This window comes from Penicillium subrubescens, assembly GCF_028828155.1.
Source record: "Penicillium subrubescens strain IBT 31985 chromosome Unknown utg000001l_segment0_segment0, whole genome shotgun sequence".
Classification (NCBI taxonomy): domain Eukaryota; kingdom Fungi; phylum Ascomycota; class Eurotiomycetes; order Eurotiales; family Aspergillaceae; genus Penicillium; species Penicillium subrubescens.
Window position 1 is genome coordinate 1,778,992 of NW_026643151.1, and position 23,282 is coordinate 1,802,273.

At 51.5% G+C, this 23,282-nt stretch overlaps 5 protein-coding genes across 5 annotated transcripts; 2 read left to right on the top strand and 3 right to left on the bottom strand.

The window, feature by feature from the left end:
- Positions 1–1,212: 1,212 nt before the first annotated feature.
- Positions 1,213–2,528, top strand: N7473_000570 (lipase family protein; the record flags this gene model as incomplete). Its single annotated transcript, XM_057146510.1, has 2 exons — positions 1,213–1,437; positions 1,488–2,528. The coding sequence occupies 2 exons, from the start codon at positions 1,213–1,215 to the stop codon at positions 2,526–2,528; spliced, it is 1,266 nt and encodes a 421-aa protein (XP_057014396.1).
- Positions 2,529–2,962: 434 nt separating this feature from the next.
- On the bottom strand, positions 2,963–6,892 carry N7473_000571 (WW domain protein; the record flags this gene model as incomplete). Its single annotated transcript, XM_057146511.1, has 3 exons — positions 2,963–3,520; positions 3,586–4,192; positions 4,266–6,892. 3 exons carry the CDS (start codon positions 6,890–6,892, stop codon positions 2,963–2,965), a joined length of 3,792 nt encoding a protein of 1,263 aa, XP_057014397.1.
- A 783-nt stretch (positions 6,893–7,675) lies between these two features.
- On the bottom strand, positions 7,676–11,185 carry N7473_000572 (uncharacterized protein). Its single transcript, XM_057146512.1, has 8 exons — positions 10,760–11,185; positions 10,494–10,694; positions 10,226–10,252; positions 10,021–10,141; positions 9,281–9,948; positions 9,043–9,225; positions 8,450–8,971; positions 7,676–8,378 (listed from the first exon to the last, which is right to left on the bottom strand). Exons 3-8 carry the CDS (start codon positions 10,241–10,243, stop codon positions 7,956–7,958), a joined length of 1,935 nt encoding a protein of 644 aa, XP_057014398.1. The 5' UTR covers positions 10,244–10,252; positions 10,494–10,694; positions 10,760–11,185; the 3' UTR covers positions 7,676–7,955.
- Positions 11,186–14,978: 3,793 nt separating this feature from the next.
- N7473_000573 (ECM29 family proteasome component) lies at positions 14,979–21,023 on the bottom strand (the record flags this gene model as incomplete). The annotated part of the gene is made up of 3 exons (XM_057146513.1): positions 14,979–15,412; positions 15,604–15,877; positions 16,104–21,023. The coding sequence occupies 3 exons, from the start codon at positions 21,021–21,023 to the stop codon at positions 14,979–14,981; spliced, it is 5,628 nt and encodes a 1,875-aa protein (XP_057014399.1).
- Positions 21,024–22,091: 1,068 nt separating this feature from the next.
- Positions 22,092–23,125, top strand: N7473_000574 (uncharacterized protein; the record flags this gene model as incomplete). Its single annotated transcript, XM_057146514.1, has 5 exons — positions 22,092–22,113; positions 22,371–22,536; positions 22,605–22,696; positions 22,761–22,870; positions 22,919–23,125. 5 exons carry the CDS (start codon positions 22,092–22,094, stop codon positions 23,123–23,125), a joined length of 597 nt encoding a protein of 198 aa, XP_057014400.1.
- Between the last annotated feature and the right edge of the window lie 157 nt (positions 23,126–23,282).

Below are 23,282 nucleotides of genomic sequence, written 5' to 3' on the forward strand. Positions count from 1 at the left end.
TGCATCAAATGGAAAAAGCAACGAGTTTCCTAACACTCTCGTATGCCCCCATGTTATTTCGGATTTTCATCAGTCTTTTCCTGTGACATTCTGCTATGTACCCAAAGTTATAAATACTGCCTGTTTCCCTAGTTAAATTGAATAAGTTTGACACCATTTTCACTCACGAATAGAGCTCAAGGCAATTCTGATTAAACTGTGTTGACCCTCCGCTGTTCAACCTGTTCGCTGCCGACCCACCTCAATTGCACTTTCGTCTCTCTTCCATAATCGTGGTATTCGATCGACCTGTGTGCGCCTATAAGCACACCACACCAGGGTTTATGCACACAGCGTAAATCCGACAGTACTTACTATAGTTATCTTTCGACGAAGATCGTAAGAAAATTCGCGGCGCATTTCTTCACACCAATATATTCTGAAATATCTTACGAAAACAAGGAATATAGACTAATATTCAACATTGTTGTTGTCGAGATACTATCGAAGAAATCCTTCAACTACCCGTAATGTAATATTCTTAAGCTATGTTTGAGCATCGGGTGGGTCTAGTCTTTAGGTAAACCTAGTATTATTTGTAAGTGACCTGGAAAGAGTAAGTAAGAGGATAGATCGACCAACTTGCGAAAATTGCGTTCTATATACTTCAGATTTTGTTTTGTAGCTTCGGCATAGTCACTGTTGACTTGCGTATCTGGTTGGTGAACGAATAAGTTCCAGTCGATTTCAGTACGCTTAGCTCGAGTTTTTTTTTGGCATCGTGAACGATTACACTTCTGTTATGTATAACAACAGTATCTCTCTTCGCTCTCTTAGAGAAAATTAGATATAACGATAACCTAAACTGATCATTCAGGCTTATTTATACCTTTTGCCCTATGATTTTACGCACTGGGTACTTGAGTATGTACACATATTTATGAATAATACGCTAAGCCTAATTTGGCTACCGCCGTGGTGTCCGAGACGCTAGGTGAAAAGACCACGATTCTCCCTCCAAAAGCCACGCACAATCGTGGTCTTTTCATCGTCACCCCTAATTACTCCGTAGTTAGTTACATACTGTCGGTCCCATGATGTCATCCGTCCAGACCCGCTGCCCCATCACGTTAAGACTCCACATGACCGATTACCTAATCAGATCATCTTCCCCGGATTCCATTTCAACGGCCGCAGACCATCTCCTCATCTCCCTTCCTCAACCCCGCCAACATGTTGCGCCTCAGGGGCCTCACACTCTGGTGTGTCGCCTCCTTGATCCTAGGTCTATCAACCGCGCAAAATGGCACCAGACCCGTCTCAAACGAACTATTCAACTCCCTCGAGGAACTATCCCGCCTGGTAGACATATCCTACTGCGTGGGAACAACGGGTGTCCAGAAACCATTCCAGTGCCTGAGTCACTGCGTGGAGTTTCCGAACTTGGAATTAATAGAGGTTAGTACTATCCCCGTCAAACCAGAGGCTACAGGACTGAAGCGCGACAGACATGGAATACTGGTATACTACTATCTGACTCATGCGGCTACGTCGCACTTTCGCACGCGCCAGGACCAAAGCGCATCGTCCTCGCTTTCCGGGGTACATACTCGATCACGAATACGATAATTGATCTTTCTGCCTATCCGCAGTCTTACATCCCCTACACAGGCGATGACGACAAGGATAACAATGATAGTACAACACCTCTCCCCGCAGTACACTGCGAAAACTGCACTGTCCACGCGGGTTTCATGAAATCCTGGCTAAACACCCGTCCCATAATTCTACCCATCGTCCTCCAAGCGTTGCAAGACCATCCAGACTACGAAATAACCCTGGTTGGCCACTCCCTCGGCGGCGCAGTCGCAACACTAGCCGGTTTGGAAATGCGTTTGAAAGGCTGGGATCCGCTTGTGACTACCTTTGGTTCACCGATGGTTGGAAATGCCGAGTTTGCGACTTTCTTAGACGAAGCCTTTCAAATTGGGAAGTTTAGTCGGGATGGCGAGGATGCTGAGGCAAGCCGTATTCGTCGGGTTACGCATGTGGACGATCCTGTTCCTCTACTACCGCTGAGGGAATGGGGGTATTCACCGCATGCATCGGAGGTATTCATTTCCAAGGCTGAATTGCCGCCAGCTCAGGAGGATGTGTTAATTTGCTCGGGCGATGAGGACGTGAGATGTATCGCTGGCGCAGAGACATCTGCAATCTCGTTGCTGGATGTTCTTCAGGATTTGGACATTCCGTTGGATATCTTTAATACGAAGGTCGATCCTTGTCTAGAAGAAGAAGAGGATCTGCAGCAAGACCCACAACCGGATCAGCATCAGCAGGTTATCCTCGGCAAGCAGAGGCTTGTTGGTTCTTCGAGGTGTGCGTCTCGCGCGGAGGACGAGACAGCTCCATTGTACCCGCGGCATTGGGATTGGTCTCTTATTCCGGCGCGGTATAGATTGTGGGAGCTTTTCTATGCGCATCGGGATTATTTCTGGCGCATTGGGTTGTGTGTGCCTGGCGGTGATCTTTTTAAATGGGATGCTTAGAAGGCTGTCTTTATGATTTTTCATGTTCTTGATAAAGCGGGCGTTTGATTTGAGATTTGTCAATATGGGATCTCGGATGTCGACACTGGAGATGCATTCAATTTCTAGCTTATGTACATATGTGACTCGCAAAGACAGGCATTTGTAGAATTGAATGCAGATTCTCGCAGAGAGTCGAACTATGTCAAGTAACAAATGGCAAGGAAGGACACATGTGTAGTACGAGTCAAATGTAGATATCTAGAAAAGACGCCCACAGGCATAACGCAAAGATCAAAGCTATGAACAGAATCAAATGCGAGGAAGAAAAGTCATAAGCAAAATCATAAGAGCAATCATCAATCCTGCCACCAAAAGCCTCGGAAATAAAAATTCGAGACCGGTTGAAACCGTCCACCACCATCATCTCCAATCCAATCCACCTCATATCTACTTTACTTCCCCTCCTCCAAACACGGCACAATAACCGGTCCAAACTTAACAACATTAGCATAAGCCCCGTCCCCCTGCACCATAAAGTCCGCGGCCAGACTCAACTTCGCCTTAACCGCACTAAAAGCCTGCTGATGCATCTGCATCCCAAAAGCCGGCGTAGAAACCACATCCGGATCATACGCAACGATCGCAACATAATTCCTCCTCGCCATAAGTTTCTTATGCTCACGCGGCTGGCCGTTCACATCCGTCTGGAAAATCTCCATCATGTCCTCCTTTGTATCGGTGGGTGTGGACGAGGAGCGGTGGCCGTTGGCGGGGACGTAGAGGGGTTTGGAGTTGCTGTGGAGGAGTTTGACGACGTAGGAGGGGGGTGGGGTGTTTACGACTGGCGAGGCGATGAGTTGGTACATTGTTTTGTGGTCGGTTGGTTGGGAGGGGTCGTGGACTAGGCCGGCGCCGCAGACGTTGACGGCGCCGGAGAGGAAGGTCATTCGGAGGGATTTTTGGTGGGCGATTCCTTGGAGGGTGCGGATTAGGTAGGTGCGTTCGAGGTCCTGGGAGAAAAAGTGGTTTAGTATTGGACAAATGAGGGGAGCGGGAGAGGGTGGAGGAGACGTACCTTGGACTCATGCGTCCATTGATCACGCAATTCATCCATGAGATCGAACTCGCCAAATGGACTCAAAATACCACCCATAAGACCTGACTTGCCAACAGCACGCTTGACAGAGTCAAAGCCCGAGCCAACAAACTCCTTCGCACCAACGACGCCAGCAACCGAGCTGGTCACCTTACCCAACACGTTATACGCGCCGGTAACGGCTCGCTTGCCTGTAGCAACAGTCTGCGCGATATGCTCGGCCGTCTCCAGACGGGGGTAGATCAAAGGCATAGAGACCATCCACAGACAATGCTGTACACTCGGAGGTAACATGGCAACCTTGGGGAAGAGACCCTGGTACGTGGGACCGGCCATGACCTGGTGTGGATTACGCTCGGAGCGACAGTCTGGTCCGACGACAACGACGCCGGGACCGAGGTACTTGACAAAGTGCCAGCCAGTGCCGGTGATGGTGAAGAGATCAGTGTCGTTGTTGACATTGCGGAGGATGTCGAGAGTTGTGTGGTGCTGGAAAAGGAGATACATCTCGATACCGATGCGGCCAATGTTCTTGAACATATTCGAGAACTGCATATGCTCGGGATACGAGCCGAAGCCATCGAAGCTGGATAGAGCACATCAGTATTAGCTCAAGTCAATCCACACACGAACCCATCAGCGTGTTATCCAAAACTCACATATCATGATCATCAATCTGGCAGATATAAGGAATCTGCGCAAAACTCTCCCTCAGATACGGCTGATCAAAATGACTCGTATAATAATGGAAATACGCATGCGAGACATCCTGCTGATTAGCCGCCGTCCACGGCGCATTTTTCCTCGCCTCCTTCCCACTAATCGCAAGCCACTGCTTCAAACACGGAATCTCCTTCCACATACGATCAGCATAGATCTGGCCACCAAGACACAACTGTGTATGGAAACCGCCAATCTCATTGTGCTTCTGCATGATATCCTTCCACATGAAGCCAACGCCGCCGAGACGCGCGCGCTCGTTCGCGTTCACATTGAGCGAGAAATCGTTGCCGGATGTTGCGATGAATCGCCAGTTCGTCTCGTGTCGGCCTGCGACGAGGAACTCGTACCGTGTACAGCCGAGATGGGAGGTGATGGCGTAGGTCCACTTTGCGGGACCGGCATCGTCCATTTGCAGATCGATTTCGTACTTGTAGAAGGTCCATCGCTGGTGTGCGGCGATATTGATGGCCTTGAGCTGTCGCGGGTTCGGGGAGAGGTCCACGCTTTGATGCAGGTGGATTGTAGGCGGTTGGGCGGCGTCGGTAACGAGGAGAATGGATCCAAGCCAAAGACCGCGCTCGAGATCCATGTTCGTGTATCGCAGATACGGGCCAAAGTAGACGCCGTTGGTTGGGGCGGTTTTGTAGATGTCCATACCACTGCTCGGTGGAGGGCCTGTGAATCCCGCCATCGGTGATTGCAGGCTCTCAAAGCCTGGGGTCAGGGGAACACCGGGAGAGGCTAGAGGCTTGCCGAAAGCTGACAAGCCCGGGGATGTCAGAGGATGGCTGCTGTACACACTTCCAACGGGAGAGAGGGGCGTTTCGTTCAGGTTCAAAGGCGTGGGACCCTTCGGGAACTCCCACTGTGTAGATTGCGTGGGCAGATGGATATAATAGTACTGGCCGGAGTTAGGATCGAGGTGCGCAATCCAACCCTCTGGCAAAGGTGGAGGAGAGGCCGGTGGGGGGCCGGAGGGTCCTGGAGAGGCAACCTGTGCCGGGTACGATGCTTGTTGCTGAACAGGTTGCTGTGCTTGCTGCTGCTGCGGATACTGAGGTTGGCCATTAGCAACGGCGCTCTGAGGCGACTGGCCCGCGCCAGACTGTTGCCGTAGATCATTCGCAAAGGCAGGATGGCCCTCCGTTGAAGCAGTCGGTGCAGGCGAGGGCGCAGAGGTTATAGCTGGATGACCTTGGTTGACAATAGCAGGATGCCCAGCGATAGCACCAGCAGCTGCTCCAGCCGCCGTACCCGCAGCAACACCCACCGCGGCAACACCCGGCTTCTCATTCGGGTACCCGTTAGCAGCACCCGCGCCAGAAACACTCGAATAAGCAGGAGGAGGCTCATCACTGATGCGCATGCGATCAATATCGTGCTCCAGCGCATTCGCAGGGATCCTCGATGACTGGTCCAGCGGAGCCAGCTGCGACTGCTGGGCCTGTGGCGGAGGACTGCCATACTGACTGGGATGCTGCGGCGTAGGACCTCCGTACTGACTAGGATGCTGCGGCGGAGGACTGCTGTACTGCCCCGGATGTTGGGGTGTAGGAGTTCCATACTGCCCCGGATGCTGATGCGGCGGACTACCATACTGACCCGGTTGTTGCACCTGGGCCACACCCTGCCCGGGACTAACTACCTCAGCACCTTGATACACCGTCGGCGGCCCATGAGGCTGCGAACCCGGCAACTCAGTCGGCGTCCACGGCCTCTGCGAGTCCTGCTGACTAAAAGTCGGCTGCTGCCCAACATACTGCTCAGCACGTCTCTGCGCCGCGGCCGAGCTCTGCGACTGCAATCCAGCCAGCGTTCCCGTCCCCGCAATCCCCGCCGCCGCATACCGGGCCTCAATATCAGAGCCCGGTTGCTGGCCAGGACCCACGATAGGCGTCTCCGGAGGCGGGGGTGATCCGCGCTGGGCACGGGTCGTCGATGTCGATGCCGTTGAGCTGATGCGATTAATCCCTGAAGACGAGGAGGGCGGGGCTAGATTCGAGCCTGGTCTGGACGATGCGCTGACCGGTGGTGGGTAGTACTGCTGGCGATAGTCGTATTGCTGCTCGCCGGTCTCGACGGGTGCCGAGGCTGTCGGTGGCCGGGGGTATGGCCTTGCTGCGAGGGCAGCAGCATCTGGTGCATCGGGACCTGGGGATTCGGGGAGCGGCTTGGGCGCTGCGCCGCGACGCTCAGCTAGAGTTGCGACGCGGGGCTCGCGGCCATCGCGGGGACGCAGTGCAGACGGGTAATCTGCGGGGCTTACTGAGCCAGACCCTGAACCCGCGCTGGCCGGGGGCGGCGAGTTGTATCGCAAGCCATCCGTAGGACGGGCATCGTGTGAGCTCGACGAGCGCAGTTGCGGACGGGGCCGGTCATCGGGGTAGGGAAGGGGGATGTTAGGTGGGCTTGAGGCAGACTGGGGACTGGCCGAGTCCCGTTTATTGATGCGTAGCGGCTCAATTTGTCTGTCCGGCCTGCCGGAGGAGGAAGTGGTTGTGTTTGTGTTGTTGAGGAATAGCTCGCCGTCCGGATGGATGGCACGGCTCTCGCCTGGATTCATGATGCAGGCGAGGCGATGCGGATGCGCTCAACAATAGGGATGAGTAGTTGCAGGTTGCAGATCACGTAGATAGGAAAGAAAAAAGTTGCAGAACAATGCACCGCAGCCACCTGAAGAACGAATGCACTGGGAGTACCAATCACGGAGCTAGATGCGCCGATCGGTGTGATCGGTGTTGAGTTTGGTCAGTGAGGGGCAGAGCGGGCACTAATGGGTCCTGTGGTGGGGGAGATAGGGGGCGAAAGGTTGGAACAGGTGGTGATAAAAATAAATTGACAGGGGGAGGTGATGAGATGAGATGGAGGGGTTGTATTGTAGGTAATGTGTCTGGGAAAGAAAGAGAGAGAAAAAGATCAGATGAGATGAGAGATGAGAGCAATGAGAAGAATCTGGCAACCTGGCGAGGAATCCCAGTTTCCAGTTTCGCGCTGTCTGCTAAGCGCCAAGTTGGGCGAGACGCCGACCCCGCAGGTGACGAGGAGCCCATCACGGCGTGTACTTGGGCATAAAAAGTGATGGTGAAGGATTTGATTGGGAGTGTGATTGGCTGCAGCTGAAATGATCGTAGATTTATGTTCTTTACTTCGATATACTTGGTGTTTACATCACATCCGTACCTTGGGTCAATTTAACTTGGCTTATCATTACTCGGGATAGAGTGTGGAGTCCAACCATACATGCTGTACCATGTATCATGCACCCATATTCCTATGTACCATGCAAAGCTGTTGACTGCCCTACTTTCTACGGTCTAGACCCACCCGAAGATCAAATACTGTAGTACTATGCTGTAGTAGCCGTAGTCTTTCCATGGACACATTATTAACAAGTCGTGTTCGTTTCTATACATACATTCCATCCGTCATCACTCATGCAAATAATACAAGCTTCCCAAAATCCAAAAAAAGAACAAGCTCAGCTCAAAAAGACACGACCAAAACAAAAGAAAGAGCTCAAAGAGTCAGTCACACACACAGATGCCCAAAAGCCCGATAATATGCCCGCAAAGATAAAAAAACGCCAATGACCCAAACCAAAACCAACAACCCCAGATCCAAGTCACCTAAAACCCGAAATTGACCATTTGCAGACCTTCCTGAGCCATCAAATCAGCCCAATCCACATCAAGCGTGTGGCCCACTCGCATCAGACAATCCATCTGGCGTTCATAGACAGTCTGCAAAATAGCCCGGGTAGTCGCCGCATTGCGGCCCATCCCGTCTTCCTCATCTTCCATACTGGTCATTAATTCCATGGCCATCATTTTCAGGCCACTAGCTGATGCGGTAGCACCGGCGAGGAAGAGGGGGAAGACCAAAAAGTGCCGGTCGGCGCGACGGGTATGTGTCGTCTGCTCGGCGATACGCAGGATTTCGGCTGCGTGGTGATCGATTTCGCCGTCGGGGGTGAACTCTGACTCAAGGCGTTGGCGAGGCCACATGCTGCTGTAGGAGAAGAGCTGGCTGACGTGGAATAAAGTTGCCGACTGGAAGAATGGATGATTAGTACTGAATGCACGGGAATCGGGTCAGGATCTAGAGGGCGATTCAAACTCACCTGCTGTAGGATCTCCTGCGACCGCCGCGGGAGACTCTCCTGGCGCTGATACCAATAGGCCACATCAGACGCTTCCCACAGCCGGGTCAGAGCTTGACGCAGCTCACCAATCTCCTTGGTTCGCTGATTGAATTCAGAGAAGGGGACTGTCAATTTCTCCTGACGCAGCCTAGAACCCAGGAATCCAATCTGGGTCGCCAAGGAAAAGGTATCGGCATAAAGGCGCATGAGAGTGGGTAAGCTCTCATGCTCATCGGGATAGATCACACTGTATCCCTCATTCACAGAAGGGTAGAGAAGACTATCTGATCCCGGGAGCATCTGGTTGTCCATGATAGTCCGTACGAACTCGCCAGTTCCTGCACCGCTGAGCAGGGCATAAAGATCGATGTGGCAGATCCACCAGAGAATGAAGGGGTGTGGTTCGCGGCCGAATCTGGACCGACGGAGGAGGGCGATGTGGAGGAGACGGGAGATGTGATGGGACCAGAGGTTGGAGCCGTGGGGCTCGGCGGCTGCGACCTAGAGAGGAAAACAGAGAGTATTAGTATGGAACTAGCGCAAACTATAAGAGACATGCGTGAGAGTGGTACCTCGTAGATTAGTAGGAGGAAGTGGGTTAGGAAAAGACCGTCCGAGACAAGGTCGTCGTTGTTGCGTAGGCTGATCTGGAGGGAAGGGAATGCTTGCTGGTAATACTGCAGCGCATCGACATTTTGTCCAGTGCCGCTGTGCGACAGACTGAGAGCCGACACGGTCATAATGGCATGGGAGAGCTACTCGTTATTAGTATACGGCCACTCAACGTTCAATGTGGACGACCGAACATACCGGAGGGAAATGGGCGGCTTCCCGCTCGAGGAAATCAACACTCAGAGTCATGCCATTGCGGTCAAATCCGTATGTGTCATTCAGACTCCGGTCATGAGGGAACAATTGCTTCCACACAACGTGTCTGAAATGGGCGAATAGCGTCGAGTCCTGTTGCCTTTGCCGAGCCGAGTGATCCATACGCGAATCGACAAGGAATGATGAAGAGCCATGCTCTTCACCGAGAACGGGAGATGGGAAAGAATCCATGATAGGAGATAGAGAGAGGGAGCAGAAAGGATCCGAAATCTCAGATGTTGGCGATACCCTTGAGGTTCTGCCGGTCGAAGACGAGCGTCGGGTGACATCCTCAAAAGTCTTCAATATGACTACATTGGGATCGTCGGTTGGGTCATTCTCAGTTTTGATCACGCTCACGGGACTACTCGTGACCGAGTATACGGACTCGGTGAAAGTGGCTTTGTGCTTCTCCGCGTCGTCGGCGTACTCGGGTAATGAGCTGAAGCTATCCGGGACCATAATAACATGGTATGTGCCTGGGGTGGTAATCTCCGCTTTTCGTTCACGCTCCTCATCGCAGGTCAATAGCGAAAAGGCCGGGAGGGCATCTCCAAGAGAGAAATAATCGTTTCCAGACCGGTCCTCGCTTGTTGATCCCGGTGATGAGACTACAAAAAAACCGTTAGACCAAATAGTACGATACGAGGGACTTATGTCGCACCGAAAAAAGGAGAGCTTACGATCCCAGACCACATTTCCCTCAGTCTTCACATCGGCCATACGGCCCATGATGCGCGGGGTATCATCGCGAAAAGCTAGCCGTGGCCGATAATCGCAAATATGGCCGAGTCTCGTACATTGCTAAAGGAGTAAACGGTGAGTCTGAAATCCCGAGAGCGAGCGAGAGAAAGAAATGCCGAAGCTGAGGAATGTGCCCTACATTACATTGCGGATGTCCCTCATCGCATTTAACTGCAAGAATGTTCGATTAGCCAAGGGAAATTCATTCATGAAGGACACAGGAATTTCTGAACACTCACCTTTTCGGCTCTGCAATGCGTGAACCAAAACACCGGGTCAATTGAAATGGTTTTTTGCTAAATGGTTGGAGGAAGAATGAAGGAACTCACCCGACACGTCCTAATTGAAGCAAAAAAGAAAGTTAGCCCTGGGGAATCCGTTGTAAGCAAAGGCGGGTAGTTGAGAAACGTACCAGCAGCCGGTCCGAGATCGCGGCGGAAGACGGATACGCGGCGGCGCGATCATACTCTTGTCTGATTTGCCCTCGAGGACTTCCTCCTTCGGGGCGATGATGGGTAGGCGGAGCGTACGCTTGGCGGAGGCATGGCCCCGGCGGTTTTGCATTACCAAGCTGATGACCGTCATAAGGCTGACTGGGTGCCTGAGACGAGGACTGGGAGGGGGGTGATTGTCAGTTTTGAAAGATAGGGGGCAGCAGCCGAGATCGCAATTGCGTACTTTGCGGGGTTGTAAATTGGTCAACCACCGACAATCGATGGTTGACGGTTAGATGATAGACGGGTTGCAAAAGTGCAGATCGTATCAAAAGTCCGGTTGCCACTAAGAAGTATAGAGTATAGAGTGTAGAAGTGTATAGCGACGATCGCGGGTAGTGATCTAATGATCAGCGACTGGGGGAGTGGGGGTGGAGAGGAGAGGGGAAGGTTAAGGTTAAGGTGGGAGAAGTAGAGCGGACAGACAGGGGAAAGAAAAGACAGGGAGAAGAAGGGAAAGAGGAATTGAGTAGGAGTTTTGGAAGGAATTAAGGATTGCGGGATTAGGGAATGAAGGAAGAGGAAGTATGGGAAATATGGGGGAGGAGGTTTGAAGGAGTAATAATCGTTAGAGTAGTGGTCTAGACTTTGGACTTGTGAAGAACTGGAGTTGTGGCGGGGGGGTGGGAAAAATGGGAAGTTATGTAGGTTCACATCACGAGCAGGAAAATGCAAATCAACCTGCAGGAGAAAGAACCGGTGGACTGGCGAGAGGACTGCATGGTTCGAGCGGGCGCAGCCTTGTTCCTTTCTGGCTTGACGGGTGGCGGGAATCTGAAGGGAAGAATCTCGGATGCGAAGACGCAAGTACCGGGATGTGAAAGAGTGGAGATAGGGAGGGAAAAAAGGGAAAGCAATGAGAGGGATGTCGAAAGTCAGAAGGGTAAGAGAGGAAAGGGAAGGGGGTGGTGTGGGAATAGGACGAACAGGTCAGATCGGAGGAAGCTGACTGGTTGGCTGGTATAATGGAAGACAGTGGAAAAGATGGGATAGGAAAAGGGAAAAAAAAGGGACGAGAGACGCCCGGTTCGTCCGGGGATGGAATTGGGTTAGCTTGGGATTTGGGACGAGAGAGCTGGATTGCGTCGATTTGACAGGATTTGGTTGGAGCTGGAGAATTGATCAGGACTGTGAAGAAAAAAAAATAAAAAACGAACAAAAACCAAACCACCAGAAAACCAAACGCTAAAAAACCACAAAACCACCCAACAACGCTAAAAGACTAAAAAACACTAAAAAACCGGATGGCATGCAGGTGCCAACCATGTGGTCGACGTGTTGCTATTCTTACCCTCTTGCCTAAACGGGACAGGGTTTTGGAGGTCGAACAAATCCTAGTTGACTAGTTGACTGTCTCGCTTAGACACTAGTTCATATCCTCTTCTGGTGGCGACAAAAGAATACAAATGGAGTATAGAGAGAAATGAAAAGGGTGATATCAACGAAAAGGGCTATCATGCTAACGAGAATTAGACATGATTTCTTTTCTCCACAGTCCATGCTCTCTCTCTTCCAGAAATAGGAGGGAAAAAGAAATGGATCGACTGGTAGGCTATTAAACTATAGTGACAGATCGACGAGACTGATTGGGCGGAGCCGCCCCGGGGGCCCGGGACTCGGGAATATGGAAGCGGGCCTGTCAGTATACCAGACCACCTCGAAAACATGGTTGAGGAGGGTCAGATGTTCGAGGAGACCAGTGGATTGGAGCTGCAAAGGCCGGTATAGGAAGAGAGAAAAGGATGGTTGAGATACATAGATACAGAGATACGAAAAGAAGGCAATTCCTCGGCGAGTTGAGTAATACCTTCGAAATCGATATACCAAATCGATATTGCTAAAATCATTTCATGGGGCTCCATAGATAGCGAGTACAGTATACAGTATGTAATCGGAGAATCAATTGTTCGATAGATACAGTACAACATGGGGCTTGTGCTGAGGCTGGCTGAGGGACACGTCGAACCCGACCGGGAAGACGTTTCCTAACGACACAGGGCGGAACCGGCGATATGGAAAGTACAGCCCGCTAAAACCTTAGCGGTGGTCAATGATGGTGGTGGTAAGCAGAGCAGGCAGGCAGGCAGGCAGGAAGACAGGGCTGAGGTAGGGCAGAAAAACCATAGAAACCATGCGCATCGGGACATGGGTGGTTCAAGCCATAAGGGGGTGGATGATAATATGATTATTTGATCAGACTAGACATTCCATAGGGAAACGAAAAATAATCCCAAGCAGAAAAACAAAAGCAGAAAACCGCGCCACAGTCGGAGCCGAAGAATGCACATCTGGGGAAAAAGCTGGTGCGGCTGTTAAGGCCTCGATCGGCCCGTCTAGGCCCGTCTGGATCGGGTCTTGTCCTCGATCGCCCTTGGGAAAGGCCCTACGAGCAAGTTGTCAACTGCGCTGCATCATTCGTCTTTTTTGTCCCGCCCTGTTTACCCTGGTTGTTTTTGATTTTTTGGTGATGTTCTATCTCCTCGCTCTCGCTCTCTTCCTATACTTGACCCTATTCATGTATTTCAACGTATCCATCTCAGTTATCAGGTATCCACTCTGCCTTACCCACTCGTCGGGTTTTGCAGATTTAGGGTTTGCAGACCTTTTGCCTTGACAATCCGGAAGATTCCTAGTGCCCTACAGTACTCCGTAGTGAATTGTACCCCCTGCACCTGCTGCGCCCTTGCCAAATCCCTGTGATGACCACTGGATCGATCACGATCTAGGGGTGTTCCAGTCTCTAGTCTTCATACTATACATGCATGCATACACACTTACTCTCTTTACTCCTCTCCGTGTCTACTAACTACCGGCCTTACCCTCCGTTCTCCGTCCAGTATTCTGTCTACACTTCGTATACTTCGTACTAAGGCCCAACTCAGACTAGACCCGCCCATTTGGCACCCTCCCGCATTCACTAGTCACGGGCTGGTCACCCGTACGGACGGACATGGCCGAGAATTAAGCGAGTGGCGTTTCACTAGTTCGTGTTTGCAGAACTGCATTCCCAAGTTTTCTTTTCTTTTCTTTTCTTTTTTACCATTTCCTCTACGGCTCTACCCATACTTCCTTTCGCACTTCGTTGCTGCTTCGGAGGACTGGATGACTCGGTGACTCGCGACCCTGCTTTGGGCTTAGATCTAAGACAATAATGGGCTCTCTCTGCTGCATTGCTTCTTTATGCCTCGTGCATTTCTGAATGATTTTGTATTTTTCTTTCTTTTCCCTTTTCTTTTTTTCCTATTATTATCATTTCCTCCTTATAGAATAGAAGTTCTGGTTCGAGACGGGTCGTAGCTACTAGCCACGGGCGTCAAAGTAACAGACCTACTGGTCTCGTCACATATACTCCATAGTTAAAAAACGCGTTACTACGAATTCCAACCAAACTCTCCAAACTCTCCTAGTCCAACTACCCAATAACTACTAATTGGTTATAAAACCCCGTATACCATATACCAAACGGAGACACACACTGCCCATCACCGTAGATCACTCCCTCGATCCGAGACCAGGACGGGCCCGTTCCTACACATCTGACTTTGCCACTCTCACTAGGACTAGACAGGCAGCGATTCGCAAAATAAACTAAATTAACCAACATAGCTAAGACAGGAAGACAAACCAAGATTGGGAACTGTAAATCAACCAGACCCATGTCGATCTACCACGTGGCCCGCCTTCTTCGTGACTTGTCTTTGGTGCTTACTTCGTACAATACGCAGTCCAGTCTCCAGTCGGGAGTGACTCCATACCCTATGGTCACCGTCATTGGCAGTCCCCGTCGTGCGGAGGACTCGGTACAGTACATTCGTAGTTAGTCTCGTCCGCTCCCTTTGTCGTTTGTTTTCGTCCTAGTCGCCGGTACACTAGTACCAGTTAAGAGGTGTGACCCAGTAGGTTGACCATAACTTCGGAAAGAGGTTGAGCAGGGTCCAAGTCATTCAGTTGGATTTAGTGGGGGTACCCATGACTCTCTCGTTCTCGTTTTCATGGTTCTTCAGTCCAATCGCAATCTCCAGGCTTCATTCCTTCACAGTAGTTCTCTCTCTAGCTTTAGCTAGCCCTCTCTGGTTTCTTCGGTCTATGACTGCATGGCCCCCTACACTACACTACTGATAACAGGGAAACTTGGAAGTTTTTGCCTCCCGACTCCACCTATACACAATGCAAAGTCCGATCGATCTCCGACCGTCGGGTTGAATGGGGTTGATAGTTAGTTCGAATGATGGGTCAATGACTCAAACAATGTGAAGATCTATACACTGTATACAGCTCGGTCCATCTATGGTCTATGGATCTCAAATCTCACCACTCTCGATCGTATTCCAACAAAATCTCACTCTTTTTATGTATTGTATGCTGTAAAGCCCCACCCATCATGATCTCACCCACCTATCTCATCAGCCCACCAAATTCAACGCCTCGTCCAACAGTCGCTGCACGGTACTCGATCTCTCGGCCGCCCTCCACACACGTAGACACTCGCCCACCTGCGCCTCGCATACCCCACGAAGATCCGGCCGAAGTTTCAGGTACGACCGGATCGCCTCCGCACGACCCTTGCGCACCACCTCGACTGCATCCCGTTCGCGCAGGAGTAGAGAAGTGAGACCTCGCATAGGGCCAGCCAACACGGACTCTGACTCTAACTCTGCCTGAGACTTGTTCTCGGGCGCTGACTCCGGTGCAGCAGCCTCCGTAAAGCCCGGCCACTGATCCACTCGGGTGAAAAACGCTTGGAGCTCCTGATAGACCGTGCTGACGACCTGTCGGGCCCCGTGGGTCAGGGCCTGGTCCAACGGATCGATTACCTGTCGTATGTAGTTTCCCAGCACTGTGGTTAGACTTAGCAGATGAACGGACGCTAGGGGGTTCCCGCAGGAGCAAAGCCCCATCCTGTGCTCCCTCCCCAAGGATTGGGTTCACGAGGGTAAAAAACAGGATAGAGATAGGGAAAAATGGAGAAAAAAAAATCCAAATTGAGCTGACAACTCAATTCAACGGGGGATGATTCAATCAACGTACCTTCGGTTTCGGCCGTGGCGGGGTTTAGACATTGGAGGAGACATTGGACACATGCGGCCAGCGTCTCGGTCGAGTCGGGCCCCTTCCCGTCTATCTCCATCTTGTCACCGTCGTCATTTTGTTCGTCCACGACCTCGTCAATCACGGGGCCAATGATCGCAAGCGCATTAGGCATTAAGTCTACCTCGCGGGCCTGTGAGATTTGCCCCAAGGCGCGCAGCCCATGCGGCCGGTAGGCTGCGTTAGTCCGCTTCGCTTCGCGCACGGCGATGGTCTGGGATTCAATGCGGGGTTAGTCAACTTCAGTCTTAGTCCCGTTCTGTTAGGCAAGTCGGTCCGCAGTCTCGTGAGAGCCCCGAAAAAAAACGCCATCGTCAAGTAGAAAAAGACAAGAAACAGAAAAAAAGAATAGAACCAAAACAGAACAAAACAAAACAAGGAAAATAAAACAAGGAAAATAAAACAAAAAGTGAATGACCACTACACAATGGCGAACGCACCTTGAGCAACTCGGCCAACTCTGTTCGGCTCGTCCACAGCACCCGACCGGAGCGCGCGAATTTCACCAGCGCAGTCAGCACTACTTCTTTCCCCTCCCAAGTCTTGCCAGACAAGGCCTTCTCCAGAACCGGCCACACCAATTGCGCCGTCGGAAGATCCATCTCCCCCTCCAGCGATAACACTGCTTGAGCGATAGCCCGCGCGGCCGTATGCTTGATGGCCCACCGTGCCGAATCAAGGTTGTCCGCCACTAGCTCCACGATCTCGCGGAGATACAGAGACACGGCTCGGTTGCCACCCACATTGTCCTGCCACGTCTTGTCGAACTCCTCCTTCACATGCTCATCTGCGTCATGCTTGCAGACGAAGATGAAGGGGAGGGCCGCTGTAGCGAAGGCCATGAATCGGTCGTTGGACAGCTTCGAAGCCGAATACAGGATTTCGGCCGCAATGGTTCGCGTGTTTGCATCTTCGGAGTTGAGATAGAGCGTCTTGGCGTAGTCGATGGTCTTCAGGACCTGGTCGTCGGATGCGAGACGCAGGAGGTACCCCATTGACGTGCAGTAGGAGGCGCTGACCGTCTCGTTGCGGTCGACCACATACTTGCTGAGGAGCTGGATGAACCGGTCCGCGTAGGGGCGGAAGAGGAGGGTCTTCATGCTCAGGAGGACGAGGACCCGGCTGCAGCCCACCTTCGAGGGGAGGCCGACGGCTGTGCGGAGAGTGTTCTCCAGTTTCGGTGCTAGGTCCTTCACATTGCTCTCATCCAGATGGTCGATCAGGTATCGCTCAATGACCTCCATCATGGGAGAGGTACGGATGCTGGATAGACGCATCTTGTCAATCTCCTGACCGGTCAGACCATACTTGTCAGCGTTGAGATGGACATAATTGACAGCCTGGGGTTCCAGAGCACTGAGCGAGCTCAGGAACTTTTCAAGAATGCTGGGCACAAAGGGATGTAGCAGTGTGCCAGGGCTCTTTTTGATAATCTGCACAAGGGCACCGATGGCGTATCCCCGCACCTCTTCCACACTCGAGTCAAGACCCTTGTCGCTAAGAAGGAAAGGAACAGCACTACCGAGTAGAACACCAGCACGTTTCTCAGAGCCGTTGGTCTCGAGCGTGCGGATCACCGAGTTGGTGATCGTCTGGCAGAGCTTGAGTGCGGCTACTCGCACGGACTCTTTGATATCATCCAAAAGCTTAAACGCCTTGCCGTAGATCTCATCGAGATATTGGGCGTACTTCTCTGGGCGGCGTCCCGAGACAAGATCCGCCACGGCGGCACAACTTGCCTGGCGAACACGCCACTCGCGCCCCGAAAGCATGCTTTTGAGTAGATCCTCCATAATCTGGTCGAAATGCGTGTCCACCACCACGGTCGGATCCTTGACGAGCGCCTGCCAGATAGTATTCATAGATCGCTGTACATTCGGGTTGGGGTCAAATCGGTAGCGGAAGAGCTTCGGATAGATCTTGGGGTTCTTGGCGAGATATCCATCGACACTGGAGTCGGAGAATATCGAGCTAATACCAAATCGACCAAATGCTGCTCTGTTCGTCCAGAGGGCATTGTTGGAAGCCATAGACATGAACCGGTAGACAAGAGTTGGATCTCCAGCCTCGGCGGCCAGATTCATAATATCCTTGTATGTATTGACCGAGGAACCCTCGCCTGTCGGCAAAGCCCCCGGTTCGAATAATTGGGTATCCCCCGTGATGTTGCCACCCCCGAGATTAGATCCAGTCGCTGTGAAAGAATCCACCAGGTCACGGACCAAGTCATCCTTGAGGGACTGATCTCCGATCTCGTAGACAAGGCTGAGACCATGGGCACCGGTTTCTTGTACCACCTCCTCCCGGCTTCCCAGCAGGCTGGTAAATGTGGCTTGACACTTACGTAGGCGTTCCTGCATCTCTTGCAGGTGTCCACAGTTCTTCACGAGGGACAGTAACCATATAGCCGACGCCTTCCGGAGAGATGGCTTGGAGGCGCCGCAATCCTTGATGAGCTTGTCGCATACCTCGGCAAATACTGTGCGTGGCACATCTGATTGAGGGAGGTCTGCATCGACATCAAACTCTTGGATTAATGCCCGCGAATCCCACCCAACCGCAGCATTGCTCAGTGCTTCACCGATGGTGAACTGGACCTCGGGGCTCTTGATTTCGTGAAGAGCATAAAGAGAGCTCATAAAATCGTTGAACAAAGAAGTGTCCGGCTGGGCTCGGGAGAAGGTCAGAGTCAGAAGACCCAGGGCGGAGATGGGAGTATTATTTTCGGTCTTGGCATCGGTCGCCAATTTCTTCTGTAGCTTCTTCCAGCCATCCTCCTGGAGAGTCTGCAGTGAGATAATCCCAGATAGACTGAGTTGGCCCAAGGCTAGCTCTGCAGTTCGCTGAAGAAGGTTATCCCGAGAAGCATCAATGATATCTAGAACTGTGTCGATAATGTTCTTAATTTGCGCTTCAGGAACCTTGTCCAGAAGCTTCCTGTAAGCGAGTCTGCTTAACAAGTATGATAATGAGAGAACTGCGCCGCGGACACGAAGCGCGGCTTCGCCAATAGCAGTGTTCCATGACTCGATGGTACCAACCAGTTCGGTCACGGAGTTCTTCAGTGTGCTATCATCAAAGGTAGGATGAGAAACGAGGATGCCAAATGCCCTGGCAGCGTAGCCCTGCATATCTTGGTTGTTGCTGAAGACGGGCTTGGTCAATGACTGGGCAAGCGGGAGAAGCTTCTCAACTACATCATTCGGGGCCAATGAGCAGATCTCCACAAAGTTGAGTCCGCATTGGCGTAGATCCGGAATTCCTTCTTTGACGATTCCGTGAAGGATTCCGGACAGGAACGTGAACACTGGTTCTTTGGCGGAGTTGCAAATATACTTTCGCACCGCGTTTCGTGCTTCCACACTGGCGGAGAGTTCAACCTCCAGTTTGTAATCCCAGTCTTGCTCGAGTTCAGTTGTGATTCCCGCGGCTGAGAATGCCTCCGACAGCAGAGCATTTCGCAGGAAGGCAACGGCAGGAACGAACGCATTTTTGTAGGGGCCAGATAGAATCTGGGGTGTCGATATACCTTGAGCAGCCGAAGTTGTATCTTGATCGCTTGAACCGAAAAGGTATTGAGTGGCCTCGGCAAACTTGGGAAACTCGAACCAAGACTCGTCACGCTCACCGACTGCCGTCGTAGCTTCCCATTTCTTGTCCTTGGCCGGATTGAGGAGTCGGAACCAGTAAGGATGAAGACCTTTCTTGCCCTCTTCCACAATTTCCTGTTGTCTTTCCGGGCCTCTGGCTATGGCCATAAGATCAACCCAGCGAGCAACCACGTCACTGTAGGGAAGGAATCGGTTGGCAAATCGCACAGCGGCATACTGCACGCCCCGAACAACATCAAAGCCATTGTCTGGATCAGTATCCCCCTGGTGCAAGCCCATCTGGTTCACCAAGAATGGACGTAGCTGATCTTGGAACTCCTTATCATGGCTATCCAGCGAGGAGTTCAATATGCTTCCCAGCGCTTGATCGATGCTGACAAAGATCTGTGGGCTGGAGTCATCAGAGCTGAGAGATGTAAACAGCCATCGAACGAGATCGAATTCGAAGTTCTCGCCGGTTTCATCACGCAGCTGAAAGTCAACTTTCGGCACCATGATACCAATACTTTCGTAAGCCAGGCCACGCAAGCTCAGATCAGTTGCAGGGAGTCTTTGTCCACTGGCACCAGGACTGGGCCATCCTTGTGACTGAATAAAATCCCTCAAGCCGGCAATCAGCTTGGGAGCAATTTGTTTAAGGTCAGATGGAGAGCCCATACGAACGACCCATGTGGTGAAAGTGAATATTTGCGTTCTAAGCTTGGATGCTTGCAGACCCTGGGCGGATCTTGCGGCATCCGATAGAAGCCCATCTTCGATGAGCCTGTAGATTCTTTGTGTGTTCTCTGTAGCTTTGATAGATTTGCCTAAGAATACTAGGATTCTCACTTGCAGAGGTGGGCGCACTGGTGGAGCCCCATCTGCCTTTCCGGAGCCAAAATACAAATCGTATAGCTGCTCCACAACGGTCGAATCTTCAAGATCCACAGCAAACCGCTTCAGAGTCTCGTCGCCCAAATCAGCCAGTCGTGAGTTTGCGTCTGCGGTGGCAATTAACGAGGGCAAGAAGCGCTGCGAGTCGGCAAATGCGCCACTCCCGAGGAAGCGCAGAGCGATGACTTTGGTTTCTGTCAAATTCAAGCCACCAGGAGCTGCAGGGTTCCACGTTTCATTTGCAGGTGCATCCTTGTTTAGGAATTTGTATTCATCAGGTGATAAGCCAGGGCATGTCTGAGCCTCGGCGACTGCGGGAGACAAAAGAAGTAGCTTTGTCAGCCAGAAGGACAAAAAGCCAGTGTCTTCATCGGATAACTTCAGGCGTTCTTTCAATTTCTGATCCTCATCACTGCCCTTTGGTGGAATTTTGAAAAGGGGCAATAGTCGTAGCACGAGGTTGAAGACGATGGCACCCTGGCTAGCCGATGTCCCGATTTCCGCAATTCCTTGAAGCAAGGGGAGTAGGATATCAACCCTGGCCTCCGAGCCCAGACGGTCAATACCTTGCTGTGCATAGATCAAGTCAAAATGACGCACGAGCTGAGACTTCTGTTCTTTGAATTGCTTCAATAACGCGGCGACTGGTAGTTGGATGGAAGGGGTCTTCACTCGCGCGTTGACATGCTGACAGACGGAGATGACCTTATTGCGCACTGCAACGCTGTCGGATGATAGCTTGAGTAGAATTGGAGCCAGATATGTCATGAGCAAGGACTGGAGCTTCTCATCGGAGTCGGCCATCGCAATCCTAAACTCGACCTTGCCTATCAGACTCAACTCGCGAGCCTCGGGGCTCGGCAAGTCTGACGCCATGACGGGGGAACTGAATTATGGGAGCTGAGCACAAATGGGACATTGACTGGAACGGATGATCTTTAATATGCGGCTCTTGGAAGGTTTCATAGGCAACAAAACACACGTCACCGTCACCGGTCACCAGAGTCCCCAAATCGGCCGGGGGTGGGGATTGCTTAGTAAAGGTCAGTTTGTGGCCTCCCAAATCCGGGCCTAAATTGTGAGGTGTCGAGGTTCTAGGTCCCCAGGGTCTGGATACTGTAACAACCTTTTTTTGCCTCCTCACGTGACCCATCCTGTTGACCTGCCCACCCACACCGCCCGAAGTATAAAGTCTACCACATACAAGCTCTCACATGAACATTGAATAGACAAACAAGATAAGAGAGATAGGTCAAATTTGATGGATATTTACTTGCAAGGCAGATTCCTTGTTGACTAGGCCCTGCACCCTACTCTGCCGGCCTACAAGAGCCCCCTTCTTCCCCCTTTCTGTTCAGCTTCTTTAGAGATTTCTAGATTGACCGATTGACTTGTTTTTTCCTCCTGACTGTTTCCTCTGCGTAATGGCACATGTTGTGCCATCAAATCTATTATTACAGTCTCATTTTCTGCAAATCCATAACGGGGCATAGTTGTCTTGTGGATATAGTTTTAAACCATGACAAATATTCAAAATGATCTTGGGGTCGAGCGATAAATCAAAGAGGTGGTACCCGAGCCATCGATGAAGACGATTTGAATGACTTTTATAGATATTTTCCACGAAAAGAGACTGATAATGAATGCGGGGGATACAGCAATACTCCGACGAGCGGTACTTCAAGGTACTTTCGAACGGGAGTTTGAGTGAAAATTCTTGATTCAAGAATTGATGTAGAGCAAACAGGCTGCTTCTATAGAAAGGTGGGGTCTATTTGCCCGGTTTCTTCAGGATTCGCTCGCTTTGCGATCCTCACTTCCTCTCTTCCTTTCTTTCCACCTGAAGCAATAAGCTGCCACGAGTCGAACTTTCTGCTCTGCAACGTTTTTTTCCATCCTTCTCCCTTCCTGCATCACTTCAGTACCGCCCGCCTGTCTTACTCCATGAATATCACCAGCCTTCAAGGTATGTGATACAATCTCGACAGGAGGCTCACTAGATATGCTGTGGTTGACAAAATCTTGCATCCAGATGGAGCATTTAGAAGACCCACCTGGGTTACTTGTCAGTACAAACAAAGCAAGGCCCGAATAGCAGGGCGTGTCGTACGCGACCCCGGCCGTTCCGTCTGCAGTTGAGACGGGCAGCTCAAGCCAACCATCAATCCGTGGGTCCAACCACAAGTCTTTTCTACTCTCAAAAGCTGACTTTTCGGAATCTAGCTACCGGCCTAGACCAAAACTTCAGCCCTCTCATGCCCAGCAATCCAAGCACCCGGCCTGACGAGAAGGCCGTGGAGGCGTGCAGACCGATCCGCAACGTGGACTGGCGTGAGGATCCACAGCCCGTTGAGAATTTTCACCAACGCCTAGTTGCCCATTGGCAGCGGTGCGGCGAGGCTGCTCCTCAAGGAAAACAATACAGTCCCTGCAAGAGGGGATCGGGGTTTTCCACAGCTGCATCGTCAACTACGCCGGTGAAAAGATGCAGTCAGGAGGTGGCTGTATGAACTGGGTCTTCTACAACAAAGCCCATTACTGCAGTCTTCGTAAGTGTCTAGGGCATACAGTCAGGATCTCAGCTCTTTAACCATTATATTAACGACTTAATAGGGGAGCGCGACGAACAGGACAGATTCACCGGAAACTTCACTGAGCAGTGGGCCACGGACTATCTTGCTACCCAGACTTCACCTCACAGCGAGATCAGCGTCGACAAGGAGGTGAGTGCTTTCTGATGTCACATTCCTTCATTTGCTGACCAGGATTAGAACGCGGATAGCACGAGCGATGCTGGGGGTCCAGATACCACCGCGGAACTCTGTGCTCGCTTGAAGAGTGAGAACCCGTTTCCTTCCGCACCGGATGGCAGCCCAGGGTGGAATCAGGACTTATACAGGTCCCCCCTTTTCCTGCCTGATGGTCTTGATGCAGAAAGCAGCCTACAGGAGATGCTGCGAACTGATGCAAATTCATGAACGCCTCGAATGGGACATGAAAGCTCTCTGGCGAACCTTTGGCGATCAGTGGGACTGCCCCCCCCCCCCCCCACCCAATGAATTCCTAGGAATTCTCGATTGTGTATGAGCACAAGGCTCGGCAATGAGCACAAGCGATCTGAAACACTTTTGCTCA